Below are 13,994 nucleotides of genomic sequence, written 5' to 3' on the forward strand. Positions count from 1 at the left end.
TCGAAAGTTTATTGAATTCTCTATTCAGTAATATAAACATTAAGATAATTATTTATACAGGGTGTCCAAATTTTTTTTGAATTAAATTAATTGACACAAAAAGAAGAATGTATGTAATTTATTTATTTCAAGTATATTACACAAATAACCATTGCTGTTTGCTTAAATTCAATGTTCAAACTGCTAAGAGGCAGGTGGGTGGCAGCTTGAACATTGAATTTAAGTGAAAAGTAATGTTTATTTGTTCAATAAACATTTATTTCTGTTATCTGACAGCAGTAGAATGTATTTTAAATTAAATAAATTACATACATTCTTCTTTTTGTGTCAATTATTTTAATTTAAAAAAAATTTTTGGACACCCTGTATAAATAATTATCTTAATGTTTATATTACTGAATAGAGAATTGAATAACCTTTCAAATGAGCTAGCACACGACCCCTATTCTCATTTAAAAAAATAGTCGATTACGTCATCATGCTCAGATGGATGAGGTCACTAGTATGATATGTATGTCAAAAATCATAATTTAAAAATCGAATAACTTTTGTCTTTAAATTTTTTTCTAATTCTGTAAATGAAGCAGTTTACAGGGGGTCAAAATATAGTGAATAACCCTGTACCCTATCCTATAATATGTTTTTACAATTTAACATCATACATTCCGTTGCTTCCCTAGATTTCCCACTTCCTGTATGAAGCTATTAATATTTTCTCTTTCAATGCAGATTTTTCTTTTGCTTAATCTCCATTGTAAATATTGTTTGTTTTCTTCATATGTTTGTTTAGGTATTTTATGCTTTTGGCAACTGGAACTAATCTGCCCCATACATCGCTTTAATTGTTTGATGCCACACTCGCCATTTACCGGAAAACTGACCTGTGCAAGCGTACATCCCTTTGTATCAATGACATTCAATCAATGGAAATCAATGTCCTTTGTATGTATGACAGTCTAGTAGGTGAAAATATTCCGTAATTTCACTCTTTATTTTAGCAATAGTGTTCATTACCACTAGTTGATTAAAACGACAACTATTGCGTTTAATTAAACGCGTTGAACTAAACCTAACACTTTTGCGATTTTCTCATGAGGATCTCCTTATAGTCCAATCTTTCGCGGTAAAATATTGTAAAATCTCAGAATTCTAAAAAACCGCGCCGATTTTGATAAAATTTTGCTTAGCAAGTAAGCTTGGCTTACCTTCCCATTCAAAAGTTATAAGAACAAAATGTGTGGTTTCTTGTTTTTAAGGGGAGAAAACTACCCTTTTATCAAAAATTAATAACTGCAGATGTATGTTTATCTAAATCATAATCATATTTTTCTATTCTCATACTATAATTATATCAATTCATGATTTCACTATAGACCAGGACTAATCTGTAAAAAACGTGTATTTTTGGATGTGAGAGGTGGCATTCGGATTTTTGCATATAAAGTTAGGTGACACCTACAGTAATAATAATTGACTTATGCTCCTTCTCAACTATGCCCGGAACATTAATAAAAAAATTAAAATATTTAAAAATTTCGAAAAACATCGATTTTTTTCTGCTTTATTTGCTTATAACTTTAAAACGGTTCGTTTTGGAACAAAGTCGTAGAGAAATAAAATAAAGATAATTGAATTTTGTATGATATACGACTGGTCAAAAATGTCTTAAGGTATGACCTTTTCTGCAATATAGCAATAAATACAAAATAAGGGGGCAAAATACGCCTGTTGTTATTCAATGTTTCTTAACACTGCCGCTTTGGTGGCATTTAGAACCTTAGTAATTCGCTTAGAAAATTCTTATAACTTACTTAAATGGTCTAGCAAATTTCATTAAAATCGACCTAATAGATTTTGCATAATAAATTTGCAATGTAAATGTTTTTAAAAAAGTTCAAATTTTTTAAAATCTTTCTGAACAAAAAGTAGACCATTTAGAAGTTGGCTAGTTTTTTTATATATAAAGAGGTGCTCTACCTATCTAATACACTTTACATAATTAAAACCGGATTATTTAAGGGGTCTCAGCAATGTTTTAAAATTATAAACAATTTTTTGGCTTATAAACAAATAGCTTTGTTTAATAATAAAAAAATTAATTTTTAGCAATGCAAATAATTAAAACCGGTATAATTTGACATATTCCCGGTTTCACCAACAGATCTTAACCTGAAGACGAGAATAACATAAGAACTAATATAATATAATTATAATATATTATAATAAAAATATCATAATGTAGTAATAGATATGATTGATAATAAGGTAAGAATCGAAAATAATGGTGCAACGTAAGTGATACTCAAGGAGGCCCTATCTATAAGTAGAGCTTAGCTATGCTGGAGCTTAAGATCTGTTGGTGCAACCAGGCATTAAACTTTCAAATGCTGTCAGCAGAATTGCTATTTTATTTTTTAATCAAAAGTTATTCTCGTTCAAAAATTGCAATTTTTCGATTTTTTGAATGTTCCACCGCGTTTATCTCGAAAACTATGCATCCTACGAAAAAACTTGTAAGAACATTTTTTGCTTAGAATTACCCAAAAAATACAAAAACATGTTTTATTTTGCGACAAATCGATGTTATGTAATTCCTCAAGTTCTTTGTTTATAACAATCTTATCGACATCCGGATCAACTGTTACCCAAAAAATTCGTGTTCTACGGGTCAAAATACATAAAAAAAACTTGGGTAAGTCCATCTAAATAAAGGAGCCCGTAGCACCCCCTCCTGGACACAGTACTAATTTGTTTATAAGCCAAAAAATTGTTTATAACTTTAAAACATCGCCGAGGCTGCTTAAATAATCCGATTTCAATTCTGTAAAGTGCTTCTTTATATGTATAAAAATTGACAAATCTTTGTATGTTCTAGTTTTTGTTGTGCAAGATTTTAAAAAATTTTAATTTTTTAAAAAGTTTAGATTGCAATATTATTATGCAAAATCTAGTAAGTCAATTTTAATGAAATTTTTAGCACATTACAAAAATTTTCTAAGCGAATTAGGAAGGTTCTAAGTGTAACCTAAGTGATGGAAAAACATTGAATAAGGACAGGCTTGTTTTGCCCCCTTATTTTATATTTATTGCTATTTTGCAGCAAGGGTGTTAAATTAAGACATTTTTAACCAATCGTATCTGTTTTATTCCTATACGACTTTATTCCAAAATGAATCGTTTTAAAGTTATAAGCAAAGAAAGTAGAAAAAAGAACGAAATTTTTAAATATTTTATTTTTTTTATTAATGTGCCGGGCTAATTTGAGAAGGAGAATAAGTCAATTATTATTAACGAAATTATCACCTAACTTTATCCGCAAAAATCCGAATGCCACCTCTCACATCCACCTAAAAACAGATCCTGGTCTACTACCTGTATCATAATGAACTTCATTATGATTGATTTTCATTACGATACAGATTTTTAATCAATAGAATCGCGGTATGGCATTCGCGATGAATATGGCATACGCGCAGTGACCATTGGTGAGTCAAATACATACGCTTTGACAGTTCTCAATATGTAAACAAAAATTAATAAATTTGAATATATTTTTTGTTGTGAATGATAATAGAAAAAATCGTTTATACAAATTGCATTTAATTATCATTATATAGCTCGTACTCTTTACGAAACTCGCCGCTAGGCGGCTCGTTTCATATCCCTCATACTCGCTTCATAATGGCCATCATTAAATGCTCGTTGCATAATATACTATTATAAATGAAACTGTAATATGTGATTTAACAATATTTTTTATTGTTGCAGGCCCATTCGCCATTATTAGGATCCGGTGATAAACCAGTGAGTATCTGATTTATTTTTCTTTCTCTCTATTTAATATTTCAAAAAAGGTGCTGGTAAAATCTTGATAACAGATTTCATGCTCAACCTCGAAACATAACTAAGATGATCATTTCTATTTATGAAGCAAGCTTATAAAATGTAAATGCTGTATAGTGACGAGCGTGCTAATAACCGGCAAAATAACGCAAAATATGGAAAACATATCGCTGTATCAGTGCTATACTGTAACATCTCAAAATTTGTATGTTTTGAGATAAGAATAAATTCCTATGAATGAATGATGGTTCTTTTCAGATCAATACTGTACTATCTTAAAATATTTTTTTTAAATTTATAATTCCATCATATGTTACTATGGTTCTGTGCTTAAAGACCTTACATTACAGAGCAATAGAATAATAACTAAAAATGGTACGGTGTTGCTCCAGAACAATTGTATAAATCTCAGAGCAATACAGTAATATAATCAAATGTTATATGTAGTATTGCCGTGCAGGCAGTTCTCTGTACGGCTCGTGCAGATAAACAGCAAGACATAAACCATAGTAGGGATCATAACTCGAACACTGTTGTTGATTGCTTTGATCTTGAAGCTGTATTTCAACTTTCAAAGGGGCAAATTTCAACATTTTACTATAAAGGAAAACTAAACACCTTCAATTTTACGGTTTTTGACGCCACATATAAGCAAGGCCATTGCTATATTTGGCATTAAGTGTGTGCAAAACGTGGAGCTTTAGAAATCACTTCATTCCTTTTTGATTTTTTAAAAGAAAATGCTAATGGAAAATCTGTTATTTTGTATTCTGACAACTGCAGTGGCCAAAATAAAAACCACGTTCTCCTATCAATGTATTTTATGCAGTACAAACTTTAGATATTCCTTGAATTACTCATAAATACTTACTTGTTGGTCATACTCAAAACTAGGGGGATAGCATGCATTCTTCGATTGAACGACAATTAAAAAAGGGTATTAACAAGAACCCTTTTTATGTCCCTAGCCAACTAGTCGCTGTAGTTCAAGTGGCAAATAAAGAAACAAGAATGTGTGTGTACTTTGTACGCACGTAAGAAGTTATACTTCTACTACATATTATGTGATTTTTAAGACAATACCAAAAATTTAAAAAAATAAAAGAATAAAACGCACACAAACACATTGAAAAATGCCACAAAGAAAAAATGATTTTTGAACGATAATAATTGTTGGCAAAAATTTTAAATACGCATTTTCTGAAAAAAAAAATTATATAACAAATATACTTACAATCATAACATGCATAAAAAAATAAAAAAATAAAACCTGCATCGGGAATTGAACCCGTGAACTTCGTGGCACTTTGATTCGTAATCGAAGCGTAGACTCACTCGTCCAATCCCACGTTATTTATCGTGTGGAAAAATACGGTAACTGAACGTTTTACTATTTGACAGTTACGTATTTTTTATGGGAAATAAGCCACAATTTTACTAAAAAATGAATTTATTAACGTTTGACAGTTGTTTTGAAAATTAAATTATGTAGTTCAAATTTTGTGGAAGAAAATATAAAAAAACAGTAAGAAAACAATATATTAGATGAAGATTGGTAGAAGTTTTGTTGGTAATCAAATTAAGTATGTAAATCAAAGCATTGCATACCTACTAGATAAATCAATCTACGCCAAAAAATCATAATTTAAAAATAAAAATCGAACCTAATTTGGGATTTCTCTCTAAAATCCGCATTCTTGAGAAAATAAATGTATGTATTTCAACCTAATCCAAATGTATAGTTACAATATGATTAAAATAAAAACTACTTACCAAATTAGAATGAGTTTTCCTTGTCCAAAATAGTCCAAAAGTCCAAAAATATAGGTATATGAAAACTATTTAAAAAGGCAGTATAACTATTAACTAACTTTTGTTTGTTGTTTCTTTTCACACAAATTTTAAAACGCAACAACCATAAATAATCTAATTACAGCTGTGCCACAGCCGTCATATTGAATAATTTTTGACATGTCATTTGAACATCCAATCAGAACAAAGTTATAATGCGCATGCGCCCGGTTGCTAGGTTTTACCATATAAAAAATTCACCCTCTATCGCCGGTAAAGAAGCATAACTTCAAAAAGACAATTTCAGGTAAAAGAAATGGACACCTCAGATGTATACGACTGAACTGCGATAGAAAATTCTTTTCTTGGTAAAAATTTCTAGTACTCTATATCAGGAGAGAAAGTAGTATGGGCGAACGTTAAATCATTTTAAGTAAAGAAATCAACTCCATCGACTGTTTTTTATAAGTATTCTTATGAGCAAAACGAAATGATGTTTTTTTAATCTAGACGATAAAATAACAAAAAAGAAAAAATGGTTTTCTTGTTGTTATGTCTAGAGGACATTCTTGCTCTTCAGTTACTTCTAGAGGTGTCCAAAAGAAACCTAGAAAAGCAAAACAGCAGCCGCCGAACTCCAACAAGCACCAACTCAAACAAGCATATCGATCTCCACCAGGGATTCCACTTCAGAAAAAAGCGGATTTAATATAAGTTTATGCGATGCAAAATTATTACCTACGCCTTATAACTTTTTCCATGGGGTAAGGACCTAAGAAAATGATGAAGATAATTAAGTCAGTTCTTTCTGTTGTATGTCACTTGTACTGAATACAGCCTAAAAATAAATGTAGTTTTTTTAAGATGGCAGTGTCAATAAATATTATTTATTTTCCATTAGGAAATGGCGTTTTACCAAAACCTTCCCAACAACACTACACAACAATCACTCAATATTTTTATTATATATTATATTATTTCAGAGCTAAAGTGTAACGATCAAAACTATTTTATAACATTGTGGAAAAAATTTAATTCAATGTCATTTAATTTCCAAAACAAAACAGTAACATCTACAAATAAATGTAATAGTTTTAAAAGTTGTTGAAACGTTCAGTTCAATATTGTAACAACTCAAATTCCTTTCATTTAAACCAATAAATAAAAAATGTTTTAAAAGATATAAAGTGCTTTTTAAAATTGTACAAGACTAATTTACGTAAACTAACAACTAACTGAAAAACGAAAATAAACAATAATTTTCACTGAGGAGTCAATCTTAGCGCATGAAAAACTTTAAACCCGTTTTTCTCAAAATGGTTGATTGTGAGATAGTACAGTGTTGCACTGAGGCAGCGATATAAGTTGTGAGATAGTTCTTCTACGTACCTACTTGACTTCAGTCATAATTATACGTATGACGTCGAGAACCATTTTATTTTAATTTCCATGTCATCTTGACAAGAGTGTTTGCGACCTCTGAAATCATAGTAGCAATTATTCTTGATCAATAATTTAATTTTGGATTAAAAAATTACCAAGTACTGATTAAACTTAAACTGTATTTATTTCATTTGATTTATTTTCTTCAATCAGGTTTTACTTTATGCTAAATTAAAAAATAATGAAACTATAGTCTCTATGAAATACCCTAGTCGAGGAAATGAAGCATTTTGGCTCGCAATTTTTTCGTCCAGCATTGATTTACTTGAAATTTTCACAGAAGGTAGGGAATAGTCCAAGGATTATTTTCTATATCATACCGCTGTACGCTAAAATCTTGGGGGTGGTTGTCACCCCATCTCGGGGGTGGTTGTCACCCCATCTCGGTGGTGGCAATTTTTTATTAAATTTTAACCATGTAAATCCATGTAAAACGTAATTCTAAGAAAAAAATATTTTTTACATTTTCTTCGTAAAACTAATATTTTTCGAGTTATTCGCGCTTGTAAGTAACAGTTTTTCGACGAAAAAATTGACTCCTTTAGAGGGTTTTTTTGAGAATACCTCGAAAAATATGCATGCAATCAAAAAAACTGTAGATATCAAAATTGTATCTTTTGGTAACACAAATCAAATTGTTTTTCTATAATATCTTTAGGACCAATACAAACCGAGATGCGGTACGTTAAAGGTTAGCTTTTTTCGTCAAATGTATAATTTGAAATATTCAAAGCCAAATACCGGGAAAACTTTGCATTTTTTGAGGAAAACTTAAATAATCTTTTTTTAAATATATAATTAGATCTTTCAAAAAAATAATAAAAAGTTTCTAGCATGAAAATTTAGCAACTTATGATCAAATAAACGTCGGTAGCTGCTTTTCTCTGCGAAAAAATCAATGAAGACAACCCCCTAACTACCCTACTAATTAAAAATTAATCTTAACATTTTGTAATTCCTTGTATATTTGTATGGCCAACACATCCAAGAAGTTTGACCTATTTAAAAGGCCTAATTTTAGAAAAATTGGAATTTAAAGAAAAATAGATTTTTTGTAATTTCGTATTTTTCACCTTTTACTTCAAAATATCTCCGAAAATACTGGAGTTACGAAAAAAATGACTACTAAATTGTATCTTTTATAATTGTATCTTTTAATAACTAAAATTCAGTTGTACCTAGATTCTCATTACAGTGAACAGTTAGCGAGATATAGCTGTTTAAAACCTCTATTTACGAGCAAACACCCCCTTATTCGAGCCCTTTAAACCCACCCCAATTTAATTTACACATTCTTATATCTCTTTAAAAATTCTACAAAATGATTTTTGGAAAAACTTTTTATCGCCAAAAATGAAGGAGCTATGTTTATAAAACGATCTTTTTTTTTCGAAAAATTCGAATAGTCCGCTTATAGAGCATTTTCAATGTATGTAGAATACCACAAAACCGGTTCGTATACTGGAAGATGACTAAAAAACTATTTGTATTTGTGCACATTTGTAAATTCGTATTTTTCTGTAAATAAATGTTTTTGTAATTCTTTAATACTACTTTTTTCTATATAGATCAATTAAATTATCTAGTTATAAAAATTGTAATGTTATTAAGGGTGGTTTTTAAGGGTTTAAATATTATGATATTATATCCTAAAGCATAAAACAATCATTATTTAACCAATAAACACCAAATTTTACGCATATTAAAGTTTACAATGTTTTTATATAATTTTTGACAATAAGAGGTAGTTTACACCCCTAAAAATAAGCAACGCCCTTTAGCATGATATAGAATATAAAGTACAGGGTGAGATAATCCTAATCCTAAATTTTTATGTAAATCGATGCAAGCCGAAATTATTCTTTTAGGATAAGTAATTTTTTATATATAGCTCCAACAAGGGTGGTTTTAAGGGTTAAAATATTATGGTAGTATATCTTAAAGCATAAAACAATAATTATGTAACTAATAATAACCAAATGTTGACAATATTAAAGTTTAAAAAGTTATTTTATAATTATTTACAATTAGGAGTAGTTTTCACCCTTAAAAAACCAAAAGCGTACAACGGCTCAATATAGAAAATGAACTAGAGGGTGAAATGAGCCTAATCCCAAATTTTTGTACAAATCGATGCTGGACGAAAAAATTGCGAGGTTTTGCCATTTTTCCAGCTTCATTTCCTCGACTACCCCTATTATATGGTGTCCCTTGTCTGATGTATATCCAGTAAGGAAGCCTGTTATCACTTTGAGCTGGTTCTTTTTAGTTTTCCGCAATTAGAACATATGTGCGTCCAAAATATATTGCAGGCTTTTTTCGTCGTTGACGGTGCTTTTTGGTACTCAAACGGCAGGCTCTGAACCGAAGTATTCTGTAACTGATTCTCTTCTGTCAAGTTCATCCACTCTTTCATTGTCGTGAATTCCCCGGTGACCTGAAACTAATACCAGTGTGATAGTGTTATGTTCTGCCAGTTTGTCGAGTTCTTTTCGGCATTTTCACACTAGCCTAGAGTTGCCTTTAGAGGATAGGCATCATGGGATCAGAGGTAAAGTCGGGCCCATCGATATTTCGCCCGTCGGCAAATTCAAAGAGATAATATTTGTATGTTATGAAATTCGAGTAAACCGATGTCCCTTTATCTAGGCACATGCCGGTATTTTTACAACCCGGTTACTCATCGTAAATCAATCAGTTTAGCACTTAAAAATTTATACTTGGGGATTAGTACAGTTAAAATTGTTAGACAATTATACTATTAAGCAATATAATTGAAACTTTTTTCTACTTTGAAGGACAAAAAAGCGAGTTCATTAGCGGAACGTAATTCAAAATTATTCTGCAAATTACATTTGATACAATATTTTATTAAAATATCTCATTTTTGATGGTAAAAAATATATTAAATACATATATTAATTTGTCTGGACCAAAGGTAGTAAAAGATGGTCTGGAGTTATATTTTTGTTTGAATTTGCCGACGGGCGATAGATAGATGGTGTCAACTTTACTCCTCGTGGTTCTGCTTAGACGATAGGCATCACTTTAGAGAATATGCTGGTAAGATTGCGCGTCATCTGTTGTGCAACCAATATACGATCAAAGTCATCTTGGATACATTTCAGGTCTTGTAAATTTCAAAATTGTTTAGATGTCGCTAACTATATTAAATTTACATTCAAGATGCAGTAGAAATAAACAAACCAAGACACGTTAAATGCTACTAGGAGCGCTCCCGAATCATAATTTACAATGTACATACATTGTAAATCCGAAATCATGATTTCCAAATTTTATAAATTGTAAATTATGATTCGGGTGTGCTCCTAGTAGCATTTAACGTGTCTTGGTTTGTTCATTTCTATTGCATCTTGATTGTAAATTTAGTAAAGACATACATTTTTTAGTACTTTTCACAAGGTGGGCTGTCATAACAACAGAACACATTAACACAATACTATAAACTAAGTGTCCCCTGCCCCTACTTTCCACACTATTAATCGACTTTTGCCGACCCCTGTATACTATCAGCTCACGTACTTTTAAAAAATAAACTTTTTTATACCTATATTCCGTTATCATTTTTTATTTTTACCATTGTCTTTATTAGTTATTCCTGTAGAGTTTCAAAAATGATGTTATCCCGTTTTTTCAACTAATTATGCTATACATCTTCATTCCAATCAACAAACTAAAAACGACGCGCAAAATTTTTATTCAAAAAAATGTGTCAAACCCCACAAACGAACTACATATACACTCATTTGTGGAGCAAAAATAAAACCATATTAGAGGAATTTTTTTGTTACAGTTGTCAACATGATATGTACACTTTTTTAATGTCTCCGTAACTTTATTAAATAACTGGAGGGACGCCGGTGTTCAACATTCCTCCATGGAGAGTTTGGAGTAGTTCCAATGTCTCTTTCCAGCGTTTTGCACTTGCAGTAAGTTCAATGTGTCGCTAAGCCTTCGATAGCTAAGAGGAGAACTTTTAATGAACCGTAAGATGCTGTAATTCTGGCCTGTTGAATTGTTAATGTAAATAAAACACTTTCTATTTTGCTATGACTGTAATGAAGTTGAAAAGAGCAAGAAATAGAATTTTACATGTGAACAATTGAGTTAACAACTTATCCGTGAAAGACGCCACTACACATATATTTACACTTTGTACCGGCTTTTTGCTAATTGCGGCGTGAAGAATTCTCTTCGAAAAAGCGTAAATGAAAAGAGGTTTTTGCGTACGTTCTTAATGAGTGTTGATAGTTGACTGACTGACTGTTGCACCCCGCTCTTGCATACCGTTAACAAATTTTCCCGTTGGGGTGTTTGGGTTTTTGGAGGCGGAGATTAACATTCTTGGAAGAATGGAATTATTATTTATGGTTGTTACAGAGGCGGCGCGGAAATTTGTTGTTGGTGAAATAGAATTTATTTTGGGTGGAGAATACAGTTCTCCAACAACGCATGAGCATAATAATTTTTAAAATAGACCGTGTAACATTATAAACGGCACCTGTTTGTTAATTTTATTTAAACATTAATTATTTTATTTCAATTTCGGTTTATTTTAATCATTGGTTAACTTTGTAACGACGCAGTTAACCCTGTAGGATTAATAGAAAATAGAATTTGACAAGATGTTGGTATGTCATAGAAAGGGATGTTTTCGTGTTACAAAATTTGAAGAACATGTCCTCGGTTGCTCAGTACGGTGGAGCTGTGGGGGTGGATCTTAAAGGGGTGTTATTAATATTCTCTTATTAGCTTAGAAATAGAAAAAAAAATAGAAAAATCAAATAGATAATCAAATAAAAAGAAATAAAATATTGGACGCCACTGGTTTCCTTATGGAAACCAAACATATAGAAAAATAGAAACATTGAAGAAAAGATAGCTCAAATAAAAAATTAACAAAAACATAGTCATTCGAAATCATATACTTTTACATGAATGCAAATATGGCGTGACTTACCTTATCTACTCAGCCAATTCTTTGTTGTACTTAAGAAACAAGAGAAAGGGAAAAGACAATAATAAAATATTTTGCAATGAAGCAGACAATATTTATTGAAAAAAAAATTAAATTAAGAAGAACTGTGATCTCTGGCGGATTTACAAAAATATCGAGATCATGTTTACCAAAAAAAACAAAATTAAAAGTTTACAAAAAAATAATACCTTGTACCTAGTCCTGTATCTTCTCATAGTTTATTTTCAAAAGTCCAAGGCACAGTTACACTATAGTCATATTACAAAAAGAATAGATATATGGAAAGTACATCTGCTATCCATAGTTTTTTTATTATGAAACTTTCAGCAATGATTTTCATTGAAACAAAATGGCACTACTCGAACAAAATATTGAAGAAACTTACTATTTAAAATAAAAATGTGTACCATTTTTATTCGGTTGCAATGCGAAGTCAAACCAATCTTACTTTTTAATTAGAATACGGAGTGCAGTCCAGTTCCTTTAACCGCGATTTTCTGCTCTTATTGGAGCTTCATCAGAAGAAACGTAGGCACTGTTCTCCATACTCCAACCAAATTGCATCGAGAGGTCTTCCCACACATCGCAACCAAAGTGATGATAATAGGTGGCAAGCGCCATCTGGCAATTGAAAGACGAAGCAAGTTTTCAATCCTAATAGTAAATTAATAATATTGAAAAATATTAAAAATCACTAAAAGATTTTTAAATTGAAAACTTATTGGTACATTTTCATGGTAACACCTCCAAGACTTCTATAATTTGCAAGTCATATGGATGCTGCAGTGAAGACGAAAGGGAAGGAATTCTACACCTTGCAATTCACATCCCCCGTCTGCAGCCGGCAAAGTTCCAACTGAAAAATGCACCTGGTTACTCTACGGAGTAATACGAAAAATAAAATAAAAATGTGTACCATTTTTATTCGGTTGCAATGCGAAGGCAAACCAATCTTACTTTTTAATTAAAATACGGAGTGCAGTCCAGTTCCTTTAACCGCGATTTTCTGCTCTTATTGGAGCTTCATCAGAAGAAACGTAGGCACCGTTCTCCATACTCCAACCAAATTGCATCGAGAGGTCTTCCCACACATCGCAACCAAACAGTGCCTACGTTTCTTCTGATGAAGCTCCAATAAGAGCAGAAAATCGCGGTTAAAGGAACTGGACTGCACTCCGTATTCTAATTAAAAAGTAAGATTGGTTTGCATTCGCATTGCAACCGAATAAAAATGGTACACATTTTTATTTTATTTTTCGTATTACTCCGTAGAGTAACCAGGTGCATTTTTCAGTTGGAACTTTGCCGGCTGCAGACGGGGGATGTGAATTGCAAGGTGTAGAATTCCTTCCCTTTCGTCTTCACTGCAGCATCCATATGACTTGCAAATTATAGAAGTCTTAGAGGTGTTACCATGAAAATGTACCAATAAGTTTTCAATTTAAAAATCTTTTAGTGATTTTTAATATTTTTCAATATTATTAATTTACTATTAGGATTGAAAACTTGCTTCGTCTTTAAACTTACTATTTCTTTAGCATATTAAACTGGATCACAAAAGGCAAAAGAGCTTCATGCTTTAATGGTAATGTTAGAACCTACTAACAACAAAAAACTCTAACTAACTCCCGCGTGCGAAGAGATTATATACCGGCATTGGTATAAAAAGTAACATTCGCCTAAAAGCGGCTGAACGCGGTGGAACCTTAATGGAACACTTTAACTCCACTACTAACACAATAACTTCTGCATTCTAATTGCATAAGAACTTCACCATACTCAAACTTAAATGGAAACTCAACCCCTCAGGTGCTGCAACCCTGCAGACCTCCGAGGCTCTTACAACTTGAACTCTCTACAGCCCCAACTTGAATCTTCAACTTCCCAAACTTGAATGAATTTCCTCGATCTCTCCAAC

At 31.4% G+C, this 13,994-nt stretch overlaps 1 protein-coding gene across 16 annotated transcripts in view; it reads left to right on the forward strand.

The window, feature by feature from the left end:
• The window catches only part of LOC114338023 (disks large 1 tumor suppressor protein), a 1,799,868-nt gene that overhangs the window by 1,287,676 nt on the left and 498,198 nt on the right, over nucleotides 1–13,994 (forward strand). For all 16 annotated transcript variants that reach the window (XM_050644675.1, XM_050644671.1, XM_050644669.1 and 13 more), the window contains one exon: nucleotides 3,769–3,804. In XM_050644675.1, coding sequence (XP_050500632.1) covers nucleotides 3,769–3,804 — 36 coding nt within the window. The remainder of the gene's footprint in view (nucleotides 1–3,768; nucleotides 3,805–13,994) is intronic.

This window comes from Diabrotica virgifera, chromosome 2, assembly GCF_917563875.1.
Source record: "Diabrotica virgifera virgifera chromosome 2, PGI_DIABVI_V3a".
NCBI classification, from domain to species: domain Eukaryota; kingdom Metazoa; phylum Arthropoda; class Insecta; order Coleoptera; family Chrysomelidae; genus Diabrotica; species Diabrotica virgifera.